Source organism: Hypanus sabinus, chromosome 11 (genome assembly GCF_030144855.1).
Source record: "Hypanus sabinus isolate sHypSab1 chromosome 11, sHypSab1.hap1, whole genome shotgun sequence".
NCBI lineage: Eukaryota > Metazoa > Chordata > Chondrichthyes > Myliobatiformes > Dasyatidae > Hypanus > Hypanus sabinus.
The window spans coordinates 50,250,786-50,273,404 of NC_082716.1; the positions used below are offsets into that span (position 1 = coordinate 50,250,786).

Sequence of the window (22,619 nt, forward strand, 5' to 3'; positions counted from 1 at the left end):
TAGATTAATTCCAGTGCTCAATTTCCAATGCTTCCGGCAAAAAAAAGTACCTGTAATTTTAAGTACTTTACAGCAGGTGGCATTATTGTGTAGTTATTGCAAATAAATGTACAATGGATCTAAACCTGAATAAAAGGGGAAGCTCTAAAGTAGTTTTGTACTGTGACTAAGAACCTTAATGAGTTACTTTCTCACTTTGCTTTTAATGATCATTGATTTTCAGAACACAGATAATTAAAGAGTTAGAATAATATGGTAACAATCTTTTTTGTTTAAGTAATCTTCATAAAATGCATAAAGAAAAATATAAAATGGTTCAATAGTGTCTTGCAATGTATACTGCTTAAAATATAGCTAAGTACAGCTCCAATAAGTTTGCTGATGACTCTGCTACTGCTGGCCGAATCAAATGTGATTCCAAAGCAGCCATTTAGTATGATGATATTGGGATCCCTCTCCACAAAGTCTGAAACTCAAAAGAAAATGTTAAGACCTTTATATATATAGGTACCTTTACAAAGGGGGGTCTCTGCATTGAAATTTTAAGCTGCCAAAACTCACTGCTTGAATGGTGGGTTCTTCCTCCCTACTAAGGAGCAGATACTTCCAGCTAACAAAGAGTTTAAACACAATTTATTTTATTTTTAATGATATACATTTAAATTTAGGCAGGTATTTCTTAATACACATTTAACACTCACGGAGGATTTCTAATTTATAAATGATCTCTGAATTACAAAAGATTTATAAACTACAATGGATTTCTAAGCAATGGTACAATTCTTATGAATTAGAACATAGCACTGAGTTGCAGACGGACAAGTTGTCCATTGTAGAACCCAAAGGTTGAGTAATGAATTCTAGTTCTTTTTCCTATAATCCCCATCTTCCTGTCATTCTTCTTGTCAATCTACCCATATTTCTGATATTTATGCAATTCTCTACCAGATTGTATCATTTGCATGTGACGTTTTCCAGATACCTTTGCTGGGACGAAGTAATTCACACAGATGGTCTTCCACAATTAATGCTGTGAGGGCTGACCCCTTAAGTACCCAAACATCCCAAATTGTAACCATGTTTGAGGTGCTACATTACATAACCCCATCGTCTTGTATTTGGCTAATGGAGACAAGCATGCTGGTCACTTTATGTTACAAAGCTGTGCTTCCAACTTCAAACTGATTTTTGCTTGCAATTTATATTAAGAACTGGGGAGTGGCCCTTGTTTACAACAGAAAGCTGAGCAAAGAATATTTGTTGAAGGTTTAACTTATCACCACCAATTTGACCTTTGGAAAGGTCATGCAGCATCCTCAAAAGCTGAGCTTTAGCACTAAACCTTGGGCTCTGGAAAGTGAATATCAATTCCAATAGGAGCGAGATTGAAAATCTGGTTGAATGGTACCACAACAACAACCTTTCACTGAATGCCCGCAGAGGTGAAGAGTTGATTATTAACTTTAGGATGAAGAAACCTATGAGCTGGTTCTCATTTGGAAATCAGAGGTTGAGAGTGTCAGTAACTTAAAATTTCTTAAGAGTTCTCAGATCACAGGATTTGAGTTACACATAAATTCCATCACAATGAAGGAACAACTGTGTCTCTCTTTTCTTAGAAGTTTCTGTAGATTTCACATGCCATCTAAAACTTTGACAGACCTCAACAGATATAGAATACGCTCACTGGTTGCACCATGGCCTGGTGTGGAAACACCAATGCCCAAGAATGGAAAAGCCTACAGAAACTGGTGGATAAAGTGCAGTCCATCATAAGCAAAGGCCTACCCACCACTGAGCAGATCTAGAAGGAATGCTGCCACAGGAAAGTAGCAACCATCATCATGGACCACAACCACTCAGACTATGCCCTGTTCTTATAGCTGCAACCCTCTCTAAAGCTTTAGCATCTTTTACATAATGGGGTGATCAGAATTGAATGCAGTATTCAAAATGTAGCCTAACTAGAGAATCTGTTTTGGCTACTCTACTTTGTACATTTTACACATTTACATTAATGTTAATCTTCTGGTTCCTGTGAAGATATGTCACACTAGGTCTTCCTCCTCCTTGCGAAAAGGACACTCCGTGACCACATTAATGTATATCTGTCTCAAACATCCTAAAGTACAGTAGCTTCATTGAAGGAAATGGTGTGGCAGCTTCCACAAATAATTCTATGTAGCAAATTAGTAGAATGTGGTCTTGAAAAAGGAATGGCACTACTTGAAGATGCCAACAACATTTTACAAGCTCTTCATGTCCACCATTGCAAGTTCATTCTCTGGGCTGCGCTGATAATATAAGAAGATAATCACCCATTGTGATCTCCCATTCATTGAATAAATCAAGGAATCTCCCCTCACTGCATACTTCCCAAATTTTATCAGTCTTGATGTTGGTGCAAAATCTGGTGAGTGATCAACAAGGATTTGGTTGCTGAACTTACTGGTTTCTCATTGCAAAGTAAAGACTGAATCACATTGAACTACATTCATTCTGACCAAAGACTACATGTCAGTTTCACAATTAGATCAGACTTATTACCACTGACATGATTTAAAAAAAAAATTGTAGCAACAGTACAGTGCAAAGAGATAAAAACTATTATGAATTATAAAAGAAATAAATAATGCAAAAATAGGAATTATGAGGTAGTGTTCATGGATCATTCAGAAATCTGACAGTGGAGGGGAAAAAGCTGTTTGTGAATTATTGAGCACGGGTCTTCAGAACCTTGTACCTCCTCCTCAATGATAGTAGTGAAAAAAGGGCTTCTGCCAGATAGTGAGGGTCCTTTGTGACAGATCCTACCTTCTTGAGGGACTGGTTCTTGAAGATGTTCTTGATGGTGGGGAAGGTTATGCCAGTGATGGAGCTGGCTGAGTCTATGTTCTCTACAGCATCTTGTAAATTACAGGGGACAGACCTTTGCACGTTAAGATGTCTCCTTTGTCACCTAAATTCATGGGTAATGCTCTTCTTTCATTATGAGTTGGTTATGAAGTTTATGTGTGATTCTTGTTCTTAATATACCACACAAATTATATGTGTTTTCTACCTGGACTATGGATTTTCATGCAGAATTGTACTGCCTAAAATAAGAGAATACTTTGAAAAGCACCTTGATCTAACCTGTCCTACTTCATTCATACTCATCTACAGTCATTTGCACTCCACTTTCTGGTCTTGAGTGGTGTTAATATGCTTAGTTAATGATAAATCAATAGTGTGTTGCAAGTTGTTACAAAGGCAAATCCAACAACTGACATCTTTCACATAGATAATTTTTGCAATGTTAGAGGTGTTTTTTTTGTCATAGACATTAAGCCCCTAAATGCCAGTGGAAGGAATGTCAAGGTCTCTGCATTATCTCTCACATGGTGAGGGATTACATCAAATCTGGTCATTAGTTAAAATATCCACAATCCTTTGGAAATAGTCACATACGCATTCACAGAGATTATGCATAGATTCATCTGCAAAGTATTTGATGAAAATAGAGATGACTAAATAGTTAATGAACCAAAGAACCAAACAAATAAACAGAGTGATTGATTACTTACAGGAGTGAAAAGGGAGGTATTAAAACTGTGACACTGATTACTACTGGTCTAGATAAAAGGACACAGATTAGCACCAAGTGTGTAGTACGCTTGCCAGGAATGTTTGAATGGAACACAAATCAATCTTTCATTTGCACTGAAAATATCTGTACTTTTTTGTTATATTTTCCATGTTCTATTCCTTTCTCAATGTTGTTCAAATGTAATAAGACAAAATTTCCCCCTAAATTTTTTACACTAAACACTAACAGACCGAAGAATAAATAAATGGATCAATTAAGCAAATATGTTTTGTTCATCAGCTTCTTTGGTCAATGATTAATAGGACATTCAGGGTGACAAGCAAGTCCACTGTCTGAAGACTGGCTCCCATATTCAGACATGCACTAAGGTACTTCGATCATTTGTACTGGGAACCTTACCTTGAAGTTAAAGTTGCTCTAGACCAAGAGAACAGATGAAATTGGTATTACTAGAAAATCATCTCTAATTATTCGCTAGGAATTCCTCGACAGCAGCAAATGAGCCCTCCGGGTACCTACTTAGCTGCAGTGGATCTTCCAGCAGTAACTGTGTCCAACTTGGTCAATGTCACCTTGCCCAGTACAGAGCCCTCAAGCCATTATGGCAAGACCCATCCACAGTAATGCTTTGGCAGAAACTATCAGCAAACATTCAAAATACTCAGAAACTATTAGAAATTAGTCATAATCACAAAAATAAATAAGTTTAAACATTGAAATATACCACAAAATGTCAGATTAATTAAAAAAATCAAGTTTATTAAAACAAATAAAAGTTAACTGCTACTTAATTTGTTTACTTGCAGTTTCCCCCCATTCAAATGAATGATGTCACAGAACAAGCACCATAGTAACCTGGTACATAGCCCCCATCAGATTCCCTGGTTTAATTGCTGGAAAACTGCAAGAAGTTAACGGTTTGCTTCTGAACTTTTAAGAGGAATCCAACATCATAGCTCAGCCAGAAACTCTGTGCTGAGAAGCTGTGGTCTTCTATACTTACTGCCCATCATGCCACTGGAGTTTGGGATAGTAATGAAGGTCCTCAATCTCTCTTTGCCCTTGGTCATTTGGTGTTCATCTTAGTAGTGTACAGCACTTCCTTCATTGCGCCAGTAGCGTCTTCTTGGTTTTCACTACTGTCAGCCATGTAAGTCCCGGGTGAAGACTGATATTCTTCATTGCTCTTTCCATAATATTTCATGGGAAATGGATCAGCAAAGATGAAATGGCAGAACAGACTCAATGGGCCAAATGGCCTAAATCTGCTCCTATGTCTTATGGTCTAATGGTTTTGGTTGACCAGTCAGGGTTATTAGCCCTGACATGAAGCCCTGAACCTGGAGGACTGGTGGGCCACTCTTAGTTTGGTTTCCACCCTTTAGCCTGTTTGGTATTGGTGATCCTACCAAGAGCCAAAGCATAAATCCCTGACTCCAGCCAACATAGCTCTGCAGATCATTGAGGAACATAAGCCTTCAAACCACAACAAGGTTATGGTCCTCTTGGAGGACCTGGTCTGCATTGTTCGCTTGAAAGTTCATATGCTCCTGACAATTTATGGAGTGAATTGAATAAATGCTGAAATTTCTATGAGTTTTCCCGGTATTATTTTTAATTAAAGAACCACCAGTCAGGGGTATTAAAATAAGCAAAAATTTATTTTACCAAGCTAAGCTTCCAAACTAAGCAGGAAGAACACTGTACTAGCAATTGCCTCAGGCTAAAAACAGTGTCACAAGCATTGAGGTAGTGAAACTTGGTTATCTACTCAACCAGATTGGAAGTTAGGTATGAAAGCTCCACTTCTGATTCCTAAATAAGTTGTGTACTTCTATTTCACAAATGTGGATTTTCAGGGTGACCAAAGGAAACTCTACAAAGACACAAGTTAAGATATATGTGAAGAGAATAACCAGGAGCTCAGGAGATCAGGCCCCTCACTGATCTTAAAGGAACCAAAACCTCCATTAAATTATTAATTGCTTTGAAGAAAGCAGTATGAAAAGCTCAAACAAATAAATAGAGGGGTAGCTCAAGAGAAGCGGCCAGTGAGTGGGTGGCCCAGTGAAGGAGTGGAGCTTTGAGGCCACTTGACAGGCTTTGACGAGAAGAGGCGGAGGACGAGCTTACTCCCAGTTGGGCTTTATGATGCCTCCTGAGACAGTGATGTGCCTCCCATGTGAGATGTGGCAGACGTGGGGGAACTCCCCTCTCCCACAGAGTCACATCTGCCAGAAGTGCATGCGGTTGGGCAATATGGAAGACCGTGTAAGGAATCTGGAGCAGCAGCTGGATGACTTTTGACTCGTAAGGGAGAATAGGCAGTCATAGAAGAGAGCTACAGGGAAGTAGTCACACCTAGGCTGCCGGAAGCAGGTCGTTGGGTGACAGTCGGAGGGAAAGCGAAGGTGACTAGACAGGTAGTGCGGAGCACCCCTATAGCCATTCCCCTGAATAATAAGTACTGAGTCTGACCCCATGGTGCAGATGGGTGGGACAGAGAAGAGGAGAGCTGTTGTCATTGGGGGCCCTATAGTCAGGCAAGCAGACAGGAGGTTTTGTGGTTGTGAGAAGGACACCAGCAAGGTTTGTTGCCTCCCAGATGCCAGGGTCCAGGATGTCACTAACCAGGTGCACAACATTCTGCTACGAGGGGGAAAGCAAACAGAAGTCCTGATACATATTGGTACCAACGACATAGGCAGGAAGAGGGATGAGGTCCTGAATTGTGAGTTTTGGGAACTAGACAGAAGGCTGAAGAACAGGACCTCAAGGGTGGCGTTCTCAGGATTGCTGCCAGTGCTATGTGATAGTGATGGTAAGAACTGGAGGAGATGGCAGTTGAATGCGTGGCTGAGGAGTTGGTGTGGGGGGCAGGGTTTTAGATTTTTCGATCATTCGGATCTCTTCTGGGGAAAGTGGGACCTCTACAGATTGGATGGGTTGCACCTGAACTCAAGGGGGAGCAATATCCTCGGTTTGCTAGCATGGTTTGGGAGGGTTTAAGATAATTTGCAAGAGGTATGGGACCCAGAGCAATAGAGCAGTGGAAGAAGTGCATGGAGTAAAGCCAGATCTAACATATAGAGAGGCTTTGAGGAAAGAGAAGCAGAATAAAGGGTGTAAAGGTAGTAAGGTAGAAGGGCTAAAGTGTGTGTACTTCAATGCAAGAAGCATCAGGAACAAAGGTGATGAACTGAGAGCTTGGATACATGCATGGAATTATGATGTAGTGGCCATTACGGAGACTTGGCTGGCACCAGGGCAGGAATAGATTGTCAACATTTCTGGATTTCAGTGCTTTAAAAGGGATGGGGGGGGGGGAGGGGAGGAGGGGTGGCATTACTGGTCAGGGATAGTATTACAGCTGCAGAAAGGGTGGATAATGTAGCAGGATCCTCCTTTGAGTCAGTATGGGTGGAAGTCAGGAACAGGAAGGGAGCAGTTACTCTATTGGGGGTATTCTACAGGCCCCCTGGTAGCAGCAGAGATACTGAGGAGCAGATTGGGAGGCCGATTTTGGAAAGGTGCAAAAATAACAGGGTTGTTATCATGGGTGACTTTAACTTCCCTAATATTGATTGGCACCTGATTAGTGTTTAAATGGGGCAGAATTTGTTAAGTGTGTCCAGGATGGATTCCTGTCACAGTCTGTTGACAGGCCAACTAGGGGGAATGCCAGACTAGATCCAGTTTTAGGTAACAAACCGGGTCAGGTCACAGATCTCTCAGTGGGTGAGCATCTGGGGGACAGTGACCACTGCTCCCTGGCCTTTAGCATTATCATGGAAAAGGATAGATTCAGAGAGGACAGGAACGTTTTTAATTGGGGAAGGGCAAATTATGAGGCTATAAAGCTAGAACTTGCGGGTGTGAACTGGGATGATGTTTTTGTAGGGAAATGTACTAACGAGATGTGGTCGATGTTTAAGGATCTCTTGCAGGATGTTAGGGATAGATTTGTCCCGGTGAGTAAGATAAAGAATGGTGGGGTGAAGGAACCATGGGTGACAAGTGAAGTGGAAAATCTAGTCAGGTGGAAGAAGGCAGCATACATGAGGTTTAGGAAGCAAGGATCAGATTAGTCTATTGAGGAATATAGGGTAGCAAGAAAGGTGCTTAAGAAGGGGCTGAGGAGAGCAAGAAGGGGGCATGCGAAGGCCTTGGTGAGTAGGGTAAAGGAAAACCCCAAGGCATTCTTCAATTATGTGAAGAACAAAAGGATGACAGGAGTGAAGGTAGGACCGATTAGAGATAAAGATGGGAAGATGTGCCTGGAGGCTATGGAAGTGAGCGAGGTCCTCAATGAATACATCTCTTCGGTATTCACCAATGAGAGGGAACTTGATGACAGTGAGGACAATATGAGTGAGGTTGATGTTCTGGTGCATGTTGATAGTAAAGGAGAAGAGGTGTTGGAGTTGTTAAAATACATTAGGACAGATAAGTCCCTGGGGCCTGTTGGTATATTCCCCAGGCTGCTCCACGAGGCAAGGGAAAAGATTGCTAAGCCTCTGGCTATGATCTTTATGTCCTCGTTGTCCACGGGAAAGGTACCGGAGGACTGGAGGGAGGCAAATGTTGTCCCCATGCTCAAAAAAGGTAGTAGGGATAGTCCGGGTAATTATAGACCAGTGAGCCTTATGCCTGCGGTGGGAAAGCTGTTGGAAAAGATTCTTAGAGATAGGATCTATGGGCATTTAGAGAATCATGGTCTGATCGGGGACAGTCAGCATGGCTTTGTGTAGGGCAGATCATGTCTAACAAGCCTGATAGAGTTCTTTGAGGAGGTGACCAGGCATATAGATGAGGGTAGTGCAGTGGATGTGATCTACATAGATTTTGGTAAGGCGTTTGACAAGGTACCACACAATAGGCTTATTCAGAAAGTCAGAAGTCATGGGATCCAGAGAAGCTTGGCCAGGTGGATTCAGAACTGGCTTGCCTGCAGAAGGCAGAGGGACATGGTGGATGGAGTATTTTCAGATTGGAGGGTTGTGACTAGTGGTGTCCCACAAGGATCAGTTCTGGGACCACTACTTTTCGTGATTTTTATTAATGACCTGGATGTGGGGGTAGAAGGGTGGGTTGGCAAGTTTGCAGATGATACAAAGGTTGGTGGTGTTGTGGATAGTGTAGAGGATTGTTGAAGATTGCAGCGAGGCATTGATATGATGCAGAAGTGGGCTGAGAAGTGGCAGATGGATTTCAACCTAGAGAAGTGTGAGGTGGTACACTTTGGAAGGGCAAACTCCAAGGCAGAGTACAAAGTAAATGGCAGGATACTTGGTAGTGTGGAGGAGCAGAGGGATCTGGGGGTACATGTCCACAGATCCCTGAAAGTTGCCTCACAGGTAGGTAGGGTAGTTAAGAAAGCTTATGGGGTATTAGCTTTCATAAGTCGAGGGATAGCGTTTAAGAGTCGTGGGGTAATGATGCAGCTCTATAAAACTCTGGTTAGGCCACACTTGGAGTACTGTGTCCAGTTCTGGTCGCCTCATTATAGGAAGGATGTGGAAGCATTGGAAAGGGTACAGAGGAAATTTACCTGGAAGCTGCCTGGTTTAGAGAGTATGCATTATGATCAGAGATTAAGGGAGCTGGGTCTTTACTCTTTGGAGAGAAGGAGGATGAGAGGAGACCTTACAGAGGTATACAAGATATTAAAAGGAATAGATAGAGTGGACAGCCAGTGCTTCTTCCCCAGGGCACCACTGCTCAGTACATGGCTTTAAAGTAAGGGGAGGGAAGTTCAAGGGGGATATTAGAGGAAGGTTCTTTACTCAGAGAGTGGTTGGTGCATGGAATGCACTGCCTGAGTCAGTGGTGGAGGCAGATACACTAGTGAAATTTAGGAGACTACTAGGCAGTTATACGGAGGAATTTAAGGTAGGGGGTTATATGGGAGGCAGGGTTTAAGGGTTGGCACAACACTGTGGGCTGAAGGGCCTGTACTGTGCTGTACTATGTTCTATAATTATTTATTCCTAAATGGGGTACTTGTTTTTAAGAGAGAAGTGTGCTGAAAAGTGAGTACCATTTCATAATAATAAATGAAGGTAAAAAAGTAGAAATGGATGGCTGCATTGGAAAGGAAGATTTGTTGAATTGCACAAAAAAATAACTGGGGAATGCATATTGAATGAATTGAGCAGTATTTTGAATCAAATGAAATAGCCAATGACAAAAAGGTGTGCCAGTTCAGCTAAGTGAAATTTGTGGAAAAACAGGAAGTTTGCTTCGAAGTTTAATTGCCTGAACCAAATCAGCCAAAATAAGCTTTGCTGATATCATGAAAGTAATGCAGGAACATTTAGAACCAAAAATATCATTGATGGCAGAAAACTTTAGGTTTCTTAAGTGGAATCAAAAGGAAAGGGAGTGTTTTTCTGTTTACATGGCTGAATTGAAGAAATATTCTGAGTATTGCCAGTTCAATGATAGTCTTAATGTTTAGTTTGTGGAATCTTACAAGAAAGCATTCTCAAATGGCTCTTAGTTGAAGCACAATTCACATTTAAAAGAGCAGTTGAAATTGCTGTATCAATGGAAACAGCAGAGATGCAACTGAGTTGCAGTCAGGAATGAATGTAAGCATGAACAGAAGGGCAACATCTCAACAGAAACCTGCCTTTTACTGTTATGGCAGGGGCTCACATACATCAGACCAATGCAGCTTTTAAGGTGAAACTTGCAACAAGGTAGAACACATACAAAGAGCATGTCAAAGTACAAATGGACTGCACAGGGAAGAGAAGAAGATAAAAACTCAAGGTGCAGTTTTGAAAAGGGTACTAATCTGCCTACTGTTGATTAAAAAATCCGATAATGTTGAGAGTGAAACAGGACTGCGTAGGCTTGAGATTTGCCATGTGATAATTACCAGGAGACAATAATATGGTTTACACCAGAAGTGAACGGCAAATTAATTAAAATGAAACTGGACACAGGCGTAGCTGTTTCAGTCATTCCAAAAATGAGATTGAGTGGCATTTCAGAGATACTGAACTGAAACCGGCAGATATCCAACTAAGAACTTATTCTGGAGCAAAGATAGCTCCAGTGGGAATGACACTGGTTAACAGTGAAATATAACAACCAACAAGCCACAGTGGGCTTGTATGTTGTCAAAAAGCATTGTGGAGCCATGAGTGGCTGAGACAACTACAATTTGATTGGCGATCCATCCACCATCTGCATGGCATATCCCAAGCAGCAGAGTCAACTGAAACTGTATTAAGAAAGGTACTGAAAGATGCCATGGTAGTGTTCAAGGATGGCATTGGAAAACTCAAACATGTCAAAGGTAAAATAGTGTTCAATGAAAATGCCACACCTAATTTTATAAAGCCTGCCTGGGTCCTTATTCCGTCCATGATTAAGTAAGCAGTGAGCTAGATCACATGGAGGCTCTTGGGAAACTGAAAGGCCTGAAGGTACTGAAGTCACCTGGACAAGATGATGTACAAATCAGGGTTCTGAACGAGGTAGCTGAAGAGATTGCGGTGGCATTAGTAATGATATTTCATTAGATTCTGAAATGGTTCTGGAAGACTGGATGGAATCATTCTAGCATGGATAAAGTAGTAGCTGATAGGCAAGAGGCAAAGAGTGGGAATAAAGGGAGCCTTTTCTTTTTTTAAAAAAAAATTTAATTGAATTTTCAAATAGGTTACAGAAGAAAAAATATTATCAACCCTTCCCCCCTCCCCTTAACCCCTCCCCCCTAACATATCCCTATAGAAAAAAAGAGAATAAAAAGAAAGAAAGAAAGAAAGAAAGAAAGAAAGAAAGAAAAAAGAAAGAAAGAAAGAATGCCTGGACATCGGAAGATCCCCACATGCTCCATGGAGTTCATAATAGCTTTAAAATGTATATTTATTTCTTTCCCCAGATACAATTTTATCTTCGGAGCACCTATATATTTAATCCTATTTTTGTATATAAGGGTGCCAAATTTTCAGAAATATTTCATATTTATCTTTTAAATTATAAGTAATTTTTTCAAGTGGAATGCAGCTAAAAATTTCATTCTTCCAATGACTTATACTTAAGTATGAATCCGATTTCCAAGTAACTGCAATAGCCTTTTTGGCTACTGCCAATGCAATTTTTATGAATTCTTTCTGATATTTATTCAATTTAGATTTCAATTTTATTCCTTCAATATCGCCTAGTAAAAATAATGTTGGGATAAATTGGGATAAAAGTGAAATTCTACCCCTTACTAAAGGAGATTATAGTCAATGTTGATTAATAACTCAATTTAGATGGCCGATAAATGGTATAAAGTATTTAGGTATAAGAGTTGATAATGATATAAAGAATTTATATAAATTAAATTATTTGCTATTATTGAAAAAAATTCAAGAGGATCTTGATAAATGGATGATGTTACCAATAACATTAATAGGTAGAGTCAATGCTGTAAAAATGAATATATTCCCTAGATTACAATACTTATTCCAAATACTACCAATACAATTACCGCAGATGTTTTTTCAAGAGTTAAGTAAATGTGTGAGGAAACTCCTTTGGAAAAGTAAGATGTCAAAAATATTGTTGGAAAAATTGACATGGAAATTTGATTTAGGAGGGTTACAATTACCAAATTTTAAGAATTATTACAAAGCACAAGAGGATTTGGGAGTCCTTCTGCAGGGTCCTCTAAAGGTTAATTTGCAGGTTGAGTCTGTGGTGAGGAGGCAAATGTGATGTTAGCATTCATTTCAAGAGGACTAGGAAATAATGCTGAGACTTTATAAATCACTGGTGAGGCATTACTTGGAGTATTGTGAGCAGTATTGAGCATTTATTTTAGAAAGAAAGTGCTGAAACTGGAGAAGGTTCAAGGGAGATTCACAAAAATGATTCCAGGATTAAGCCGCTAGTCATATGAAGAGTGTTTGATGGCTCTGGGCCTGCACTTGCTGAAAGTTAGAAGATTGAGGGGTGAGCTCATTGAAACCTATTGAATAGTGAAAGGCATTGAAAGAGTGAATATGTAGAAGATGTTTCCTATGGTGGGAGTGTCTAAAACCAGAGGACACATTCTCAAAATAGAGGGGTATCCTTTTAGAACAGAGATGAGGAGTAATTTTTTTAGCCAGAGAGTGGTGAATCTGTGGGACTCATTGCCACAGGCAGCTGTGGAGGCCAAGTCTTTATGTTCAGTACATTTAAGGCAGAGGTTGATAGATTCTTGATTGGTCATGGCATGAAGGGATATAGGGGAAAGAGAAGAGATTGAGTGACAGGAAAAAATGGATGAACCATGATGAAATGCTGGAGCAGACTCGATGGGCCAAATGGCCTAAATTTTGCTCCTGTATCTTATTGTCTCATTGTCTTACTCTATATACAGTAAGAGAGCAATACATTACATATTTGAGTTGAGATGCATTCTACATTGAGTTGGAGTTTATAGCTAAACAGAGAGGAGTGTTTTGTACTTAATATTTCAGTAATATTGTTTGGTTAAGCATTCTTTGTTGTTCACATACTTCATTATGTGTATATGTAAAAATATGTGAATGGCATACATCATTATGCCACTATGTCACAGGTGCATGGCTCAGTAAAGTGAAAAAGGAAACTAAAATACACGTTTATCCTCAAGATCCCTGAGTTTTGTTTCAATTAGTTTTGGAGTTATAAAGTATAACAGTAAGTACTTTGTAAATAACAGGGCATCAGGTTATCAACAATACCAGAGGACACTTGAAGGAATTAAAATCAGGATAGAAGCAAAATTTCTGAAAGTAGCTTCATGTAAAAGTAAGGAATTTGAGAGGCTTCCTTCCATCTCTTGTTCACTGTTCACCATAGCTTTCTCATTAAAAATTCATAATCTATCTTTTCTCTGTGTCACTGCTCAGATGGTCCTTTTTACATGATGATTTAGTGACACAAGAATTTAGGAGGACCTACCACTGAACCAGAGAATGCACTATTCACTATGACTCAAAGATATATAGCTTTAGTAAAAATTAACACTGGCTGATAGAACAAACATTAAAACTAAGATACCATCATGTCTCAGAATTTCTGGAATTACTATTAATTTGAAATCCTTTGCACTGCTTTGGCTTTCTTTATATTGAAACGGTTAGAAAATCAAAATATAAGATTATTATATGTTGGTTTGCAGTAAAATCAGTATAAGGTCAATGGATATTTGTTTTTCGTTAAGTCTGCAATTCAGTTTCTCAGGCTAGCTTTAGCTGTGTCTTGATTAAGCCTTTCCGAGTCCTTAGCTTGAACAAGTACTCTACCCAAATAATAGGTTACACTTGTTAAATGGTGTTCATATCAGGAGTCATTCAGCATTAACCATTGTTATTTTTTCTTGCCAATGTTGGTTAAAACTGCTTTATGCGTCAGGATTGGAAATGTCCAAAGGTGTGTCACCCTGTGTTGTATTTTGCGGAATATGAAGCATAGCAGTGCAGTCGACATTTTTGTCCAGATCTCACACTCAGTGCAGTCCAGTTTTAATACAGTCCGTATAGTGAATTTTTTTCTTCCATAGATATTTTATTCAAAGGATACAGTATTTTTATTTGTTGATGGTGTTTGAATGGTTTAATATTTTTTAATTATGGTCTCAGGCAGTAAATTGGCTTTGGTAATGTTCGCTAAAGATGGGCAAAGCTGGTTTCCATTTTCCACCCATGTCAAATGCTTTCCCCCTCCTTATGAAATGGCATGAGTGAAGATATTCTTACTTATTAGAATGCCCTCCCAATAGTTATGGCCAGGTTCAAACACAAGCACTATTTGGTTTAAGTTGTAGAGGAATTGTATGAATTTCAGGACTGTATATTAATATACTTTCAGGAGAAACTTAAAAACAAATCACTATCCCTAGCTTCTTTTTCTAACTATTGTAGTATATATGTAAATTCTAAAATAGTGTTGTGAATGCATGCTTTGTACTATACAGAGCAATAAAACATTTCAAATTACCTTAAATTTTTAGGAAATTAATGAAAATCTCAAAAAGTGGAGGACTTCTTCAAACTTAAATTAAATTATGTTACCAAGTTATACATGTTACCAAGACCTCTAAAGACCTTGTATTTTAAAGCAAAGGCAGATATTGGATCACATTACACTCTTTGTTTTTGTTAGATATCATGTTATCGTCAGTGACTAAGCATGGTATAAACTGTGGCATCTGCAGACTATGCCAAGTCTGGCAGGATTCACAAGCTACTTTTACGATAATGATCTATGAGATTTTATATCAATGCACTTCTGGACTGTGTACATGTGTAAATGTTAAATGCCATAAGCTTCCACTAGAAGAGAAGGGCAACAGATGTCAGCTGGTGTCAGGTATCTGTAAACAGCAAAAGCACAAGGGGCTTCTGTTCTTTCAGTCTTTTGAAAAACATCACACTCCAATATCCCTTTCAGCTTCTTTTAAAGAGATAATCCCTCTTCTGGCAGGTCATAACTATCCAAAATACTATAACACCTTGTTTTTTTTGTAATATTTTCAATATTCTTCAATTTTTAATACTGTACTTTTCTTTCCTTTGCAGTGTCAACCATTACTTAATTGTATAGTTGCACATCAGGCACTTGTACCAATTATTTGCTGTGTCATTGCCTGCTGGGTAATGTACTCAAATAACTCAGGCTGGCTAGACTTAGAGGCTTCCCTTTAGAGAAATACTGAGTCCAACTGGCACCTGGTTGCAAGGTTGTGATTGGAAATTTAATGTGGATGAAACTGCAAAATAAGCCATTACTTTGAACTCCTATTTTATGGTACAGTTCACAAGAACACACAGGTCCACAGGGCATTCCTTTGTCACAAACCTCATTAATAACCATTAAGAAGAAACAATGAGGATGGCAAGTAATGTCACTCACTTTTAGAATGCCCTGTGTTCAGCAATGAAAATCAAGTAGTTAACAGCTGATCATTAGTTGGACATTGAATAGTTGTGTATATGATACAGATAGACCCAACAATAGGAATACTTTCAACATGAAACAAATAACAAAATTTTCTCATGAAACCATACCTGAATAGACTTAAAGTCCCCTGAGGCATAGGCTCCCAGAATAGCAGCACCCACTAAAACTGATTCCACCTCCTCGGCAAGGACGACTGGCATACCTAAATAAGATATTTTGATGTCTGTGTTATGTGCAATACAGAACAAGAGTACAGTTTAAGAAACCCTGTCTTATATTAATCCTCAGCACAATTTATACTTGCACTTTTATCTTCATTTATTCATAATGAACTCAAAATCTGTTTGTTATTTAACAACCTAATGAGAAAAGATAGCATTGCCCTAAAGTGAATACCTGATGTCAACTTGTCAGTGATAAGATGCTGAACATGGCAGGATATTTCATTCATACATGCTGTCCTTAGGTGAGACACTGTGGATGTAGTAAAATGTGTGCTGATTGTATTGTATTTGCTGTATATGTTTTTATAGAACCATAGAACTCTACAGCACAGTACAGGCCCTTCAGCCCTCCATGTTGTACTGACCCATATAATCCTTAAAAAAAAGTACTAAACCCACACTACCCCATAACCCTCCATTTTTCTTTCATCCATGTGCCTGTCCAAGAGGCTCTTAAATACCCCTAATGTTTTAGCCTCCACCACCATCCCTGTCAAGTCATTCCAGGCACTCACAACCCTCTGTGTAAAAAAAACTTACCCCTAATGTCTCCCCTAATTTTGTACATTTGCCTTCTGGTGTTTGCTATTGGTGCCCTGGGAAACAGGTACTGACTATCCACCCTATCTATGCCTCTCATAATCTTGTAGACCTCTATCAAGTCACCTCTCATTCTTCTATGCTCCAAAGAGAAAAGACCTAGCTCTGCTAACCTTGCTTCATATGACTTGTTCTCCAAACAGCTAAGGTTCCACTTATCCCATGCTTCATGACTTTCTGGATGAGTCTCTCATGAGGGACCTTGTCAAATGCCTTGCTAAAGTCCATGTAGACCACATCCACTGCCCTACCCTCATCAATTATTTTTGTTACCTCTTCAAAAAACTCAATCAGGCTTGTGAGGCACGATCTTCCCTTTACAAAGGGAACCTCCTCTTCTCTACTTCGACTTCATCCTGATCAAGATCCTTTTCACTTGTGAATACTGAAGCAAAGTATTCATTTATGACCTCCCCAACCTCCTCTCCTTCCAGGCACATGTTGCCCTCTTTATCCTTTAGCGGTCCCACCTTCGTTCTCATCATCCTTCTATTCTTCACATACGCATAGAATGCCTTGGGGTTCTCCTTAATCCTATGTGCCAAGGCCTCATGCCCCCTTCAAGCTCTCCTAAGTCCTTTCTTTAGCTCCTTCCTGGCTACCCTATATTTCTCATAAGCCCCTTCTACTTCCTGCTTCTTATGTGTAACATATGCTTCCTTTTTCCTCTTGACAAGTTGCCTCACGTTTCGTCAGCCACAGTTCCCTTTTCCTACCATTTTTTCCTTGCCTCAGTGGGACAAACCTATCCTGAACCCAGCTCAAGTAGTCCCTAAACTTCTCCCACATTACTTCTGTGCTTTCACCCTTGAACATCTGTTTCCAATTTACTCTCGCTAGTTCCTGCCTCATCCCTTCAACGTTAGCCCTTCCCCAGTTAAGAACTTTACCATTTCGTCTGATTTTATCCCTTTCCATAGCTATGCTGAAGCTAAGGGAGTTGTGGTCACTCTCACCAAAATGCTCCCCCACCAAGAGGTCTGTCACCTGACCAGGTTCATTACCCAGAACTAGATCCAGTATAGCTTCTCCTCTCGTCGGCCAGTCCACATACTATGTCAGGAGTCCCTCTTGAACACACCTGACAAATTTAGTCCCATCTATCCCCCTTGCAGTCAGGAGGTGCCAGTCAATATGAGGGGAGTTGAAATCACCCATAACTACTATCCTGTATTTCCTGCACCATTCCAAAATCTGCTTATCTGCTCCTCGGTGTCCCGAGGGCTATTTGGGGGCCTACAGACTACTCACAGCACAGTGATTGATCCCTTCCTATTTCTGACTTCCACCCAGACTGATTCCTTGGACAGTCCTCCTGCAGCGTCCTCCCTTTCTATAGCTGTGATACTATCACTGACCAGCAATGTCATTCTTCCCCTTTTCTACCTCCCATCATATTCCTTTTAAAACAGCTGAAGCCTGGGACCTGCATCATCCAATCCTGCCCTCCTCCAACCAAGTTTCAGTAATGGCCACAACATCGTAGTTCCACGTACTAATCCATGCTCTAGGTTCATCCTCCTTGTTCCTAATACTCCTGGCATTGAAACAGACACATTTCAACCCCTTTAACTGGCTACAATTATGTTCTGTCCCCTGCCTGTCCTTCCTCATCAACTCAGAACTCTTAGCATCATGCCCTTGTCCTTCTATCTTAATCCTTGCACTCACATTCTGATTCCCACCCCACTGCCAAACTAGTTTAAACACTCCCAAACAGCTCTATCAAACCTGCCCGCCAGGATATTGGTCCCCCTGGGATTCGAGTGCAAACTGTCCTTTTTGCACAGGTCACACCTGCCTCAAAAGAGGTCCCAATGATCCAGAAATCTGAATCCCTGCCCCCTGCTCCAATCCCTCAGCCAGGCATTTATCCTCCACTTCATTCTATTCCTATTCTCACTGTTGCGTGGCACAGGCAGTAATCCCGAGATTACTACCTTTGAGGTCCTGCTTTTCAACTTCCTTCCTAACTCCCTGTAGGCTTCTTTCAGAACTTCCTCCCTTTTCCTACCTATGTCATTGTACCAATATGTACCACGACCTCTGGCTGTTCTCCCTCCCACCGCAGGATATTTTGGACGCGATCAGAAACATCCCGGACCCTGGCACCTGGGAGGCAAACTACCATCTGAGTTTCTTTCCTGCGTCCACAAAAATGCCTGTCTGAACCCCTGACTATAGAGTCTCCTATCACTACTGCCTTCCTCTTCCTTTCCCTACCCTTCTGAGCCACAGGGCCAGACTCTATGCCAGAGGCATGGCCACTGTCACTTCCCCCAGGTAGGCTGTCCCATCCCCCCACCACCAACAGTACTCAAACAGGAGTACTTATTGTCAAGGGGTACAGCCACAGGGGTACTCTCTTGTACCTGACTCTTCCCCTTCCCTCTCCTGATTGTGACCCTTGCTCTGTCCCCTGTGACCCTGGAGTGAGCACCTGTCTGTAACTCCTCTCTATCACCTCCACACTCTCCCTGACCAGACGAAGGTCATTGAGCTGCAGCTCCAGTTCCCTAACACAGTCCCTTAGGAGTTGCATCTCAATGCACCGGGTGCAGATATGGTCATCTGGGACACCGGGAGACTCCAGGATCTCCCACATCTGACACCGACCACAGAAAATTGGCCTCACACACATACTACCTCCTTTTGCAATCAACAACTGCCTCACCTCGTCCCGTTACCGCCAAAGCCCTTTCACTCTGCTGCCTCTCACTCCGCTGCCCGCTGGATATGGCTGCCTTCTTTTTAAACTGTTCACGTTCAACTGGTTGACGTCACGCGCCTGTGCAGTCTGGCCTCTCTCTTCCCCCGAGAACTCAAAGTGTTTTCCCGCTGGAAATCCTTAGGTGCTCTCCCGCTGCCTTCTTGTTCCGAATTTATAACATTTATTTTTAAATTAAAGAAAAAATATTGAGGGGCTAAAACAAGCCACAGTCACCAAAATCCTGAACATAAAATAACTGACAACCAGTTTAACTTTGCCTTCCTAACAAAGATGGCTGTCAAAAGAGCATAAATGATTCTGAATGTTTTGCACATTCAGAATTACTGAAATGTAAGCAAATATGAAACTAAGACATTTAATATTTAACACTATGTGTTTAAAATATTCAAATTAATTAAAGGATTATTAAAGCACTAATACATTAGCACATAGTGGCCTTTCTCTATTGAAGTCAATGAAGGAGACATTTTTGAGTCAAAAAAGGATCTGGTGATCCTGGGCCAGTTTTAACACATTCTGAGTACAGAATCTAAAGGATTCCCCAGCATAACTGACCATAAGGCCTTAAGACATTAGAGCAGAATTAGGCTACTTAGCCCATCATGTCTCGCTGCCGTTCCATCATGGTTGATTTATTATCCCTCCCAAACCCATTATCCTGCCTTCCCCCTGCAACATTTGACACCCAGACTAAGCAAGAACCTAGCTACCTCTGCTTTAAATATACTCAGTGATTAGCTTCCAAACCATCCGTGGCAATGAATTCCACAGATGTACCACCCTCTGGCTAAAGAAGTTCCTTCTCATTTCTGTTCTAAATGGATATCCCTCTGGTCATCGACTCACCTACTATTGGAAACATCCTCTCCACATCCAATCAGTCCTAGGGCTTTCAACATTAAATAGGTTTCAATGAGACCTCCCCCCACCCTCATGCTTTTACAAACTCCAGTGAATACAGGCTCAGAGCCATCAAAAGCTCCTCATACGTTAACCCCTTCATTCCTGAAATCATTCTTGTCAACCTCCTCTGGACCCTCTCCAATACCAGCACATCTTTTCTTAGGAAAGGGGCCCCACAACTGCTCACAATACTCCAAGTATGATCTGACCAATGCCTTATAAAGCCTCTGTATCACATTCTTGCTCCTCTCAGAATGAGTGTTAACATTGCACTTGTCTGCCTCACCACTGACTCAACCTGAAAATTAACCTTCAGGGAATTCTGTGCAAGGCCTCCCAAGTCCCTTTGCACCTCTGATTTTTGAACTTTCTTCCCATTTAGAAAATAGTTTACACCTTTATTCCTTCTACAAAAGTGACACTTCACTGCACCACATTCCATATGTTCATTCTCCCAATCTGTCCAAGTCCTTCTGCAGACTTCCTGCTTCCTCAACACTACCTGCCCCTCCACCTACCTTTGTATAGTCTACAAACCTGGCCACAAAGCCATCATATCTGTCCTCCATATGATTGGCATATACCGTAGCTTGAAAATGAAATAGTCCCAATACTGCCCACTGCAGAACACTACTTGTCACTGGCAGCCAAACAGAATGGGGCCTCTTTATTCCAACACTTTGCCTCCTGTCAATCAGCCAATCTTCTATCCATGCTGGTATCTTTCTTATAATACAATGGTCTCTTATCGTGTTAAGCAGCCTCATGTGCAGCACTTTGTCAAAAACCTTCTGAAAATCCAAGTCAACAACATCCACTGCGACTGTAACTTTGTACTCTATCTCTGGAGCACACAAAAGAAATTACCAGTATTGCCAAAGACACGCAAAAAGCAAGAACTTTTGCCAGTTAGAAGAGGAAATTCCAGTAGTTCCATGCAGAACTCTTCAGATTTCCCCATAGAATCCAGCCAATATTATTGTAATCCATTTGAATTTAAGTGTTGATCAAGGTGTTAATTCCACCACTGCTGTTTTCAAATGTTGAACTCTTACATACTGAGCGCCTAGCAGATGAGAAATCTACAAAAATAGAAGCAAAGCAAATGAAAAGTCAGTGTAAATATAACTGTATTCAAGCATGTGAGTAAAAGCACTCACAATTCAGCAGTATATCAAGTGAACCAATACAAAATATGTTATTGAGAAAAGTTCTATGCCAATCATCCACAGCAGGGCAATGGGGATAAAACATAACAGCCTGGGAATTGAACCTAAATATGTGCTTGCTTTCTGCATAAAATTTGCTTGGTGTATATCTTTAATTCACTTCTGGTTGCAATCCTACACATTGTGAAAATGGACAGAGCACACCCAGTCTCAATCTATCCTTGCAGAGAGTATCATTTCTGCAACATTATTTGCACAAAATATGACATCATTGATGTGTGAGCAGCCATTTCTGCCTTTCTGGCAGATATTGGAGTAAAATTGTGCAATCTACAACTTGTGCTGTAAATTTCCAATGAAACAAGGAGAAAACCAAATAGAAAGCTTACAAGTAGACTTTATTAACTGGGACACTCCTGGTCTGGAGTGAAAAACAAACTGCTGGAGGAACTCAGCAGGTCAAGCAGTATCTGTGGAGGCAGAGGGATGATTGATGTTTCAAGCTGCAGCCATACATCAGGATCTTCTCTCTGCTTCCACAGAATAGCTGAGTTCCTCCAGGAGGTGTATATTGCTCCAGACTGCCACATCTTCAATGTCTTGCTTTTCCACTGCCGTCTTGGTCTATGCATCTGCCTGACTAAATTGGGAACATTAGACCATAAGATCGATGATCTCAGAACTAGGGTGCTGAATCAGAGGGACATTAGGACCATGTGTGTCCTTTGTTTCACAGAATTCTGGTTAACTCCTTCTGTACCAGATGCAGCAATTCGGATCGATGGGTTAAACCTACTATACACCATCAGGATAAATCTATAGATTCTCTCAAAAGCAGAGGTGGAGGAGTATGCCTCACGATCAACTCTTCTTGGTGCACGAATATATCAGTGCTGTCCCAATTCTGGACTTGGAATATCTAGCAGAAGTGCCGTCCTTTTTACCTACCATGGAAGAGTATCAAGATCATTTTGGTAGCTATATACATTCCACCTCAGGCCAATGTCAATCAGGCTTTAGATGATCTGAGCAGTGGGATCAACATGCACGAAACAGCGCACCCTAATGGTAAGCGGTAGGTCATCTGCTGAAGGCTAGATCTGTGGCATTCAAGTCTGGCGACCCAGGCCTGTACCAGAAAACCAGGTATGATTTGTGTAGTGCTACTTCGAGGGTGAAGAGACAATTTCGAATGAGTTCAGAGGTAAAATCGGATGTACAGCAATTCTGGCATGGTTTGCAAGACATTACTTCTTACAAAGCGAAAACCAGTAGCATAAATGACAGCAATGCTTCACTACCAGATGAGCTCAATGCCATCTATGCCTGTTTAGAAAGAGAGAATATGACTACAGCTGTGAAGATCCCTTGCTACACCTGATGACCTTCTGATCTCTTTCTCAGAGGTTGATGTTTGACTGTCTTTAAAGAGAATGAACCCTCACAAGGCAGAAGGTCCCGATGGAGTA

General features: G+C 40.8%; 1 protein-coding gene across 4 annotated transcripts in view; it reads right to left on the reverse strand.

The window, feature by feature from the left end:
• The window catches only part of fggy (FGGY carbohydrate kinase domain containing), a 302,066-nt gene that overhangs the window by 20,776 nt on the left and 258,671 nt on the right, over window positions 1-22,619 (reverse strand). For 2 of the 4 annotated variants that reach the window (XM_059984316.1, XM_059984313.1), the window contains one exon: window positions 15,631-15,725. The exons of 1 other annotated variant lie outside the window; for it this stretch is intronic. In XM_059984316.1, coding sequence (XP_059840299.1) covers window positions 15,631-15,725 — 95 coding nt within the window. Of the gene's footprint in view, window positions 1-15,630; window positions 15,726-20,851; window positions 21,064-22,619 lie in introns of those variants that run through there. One more of the 4 variants, XM_059984314.1, reaches the window with a different exon arrangement.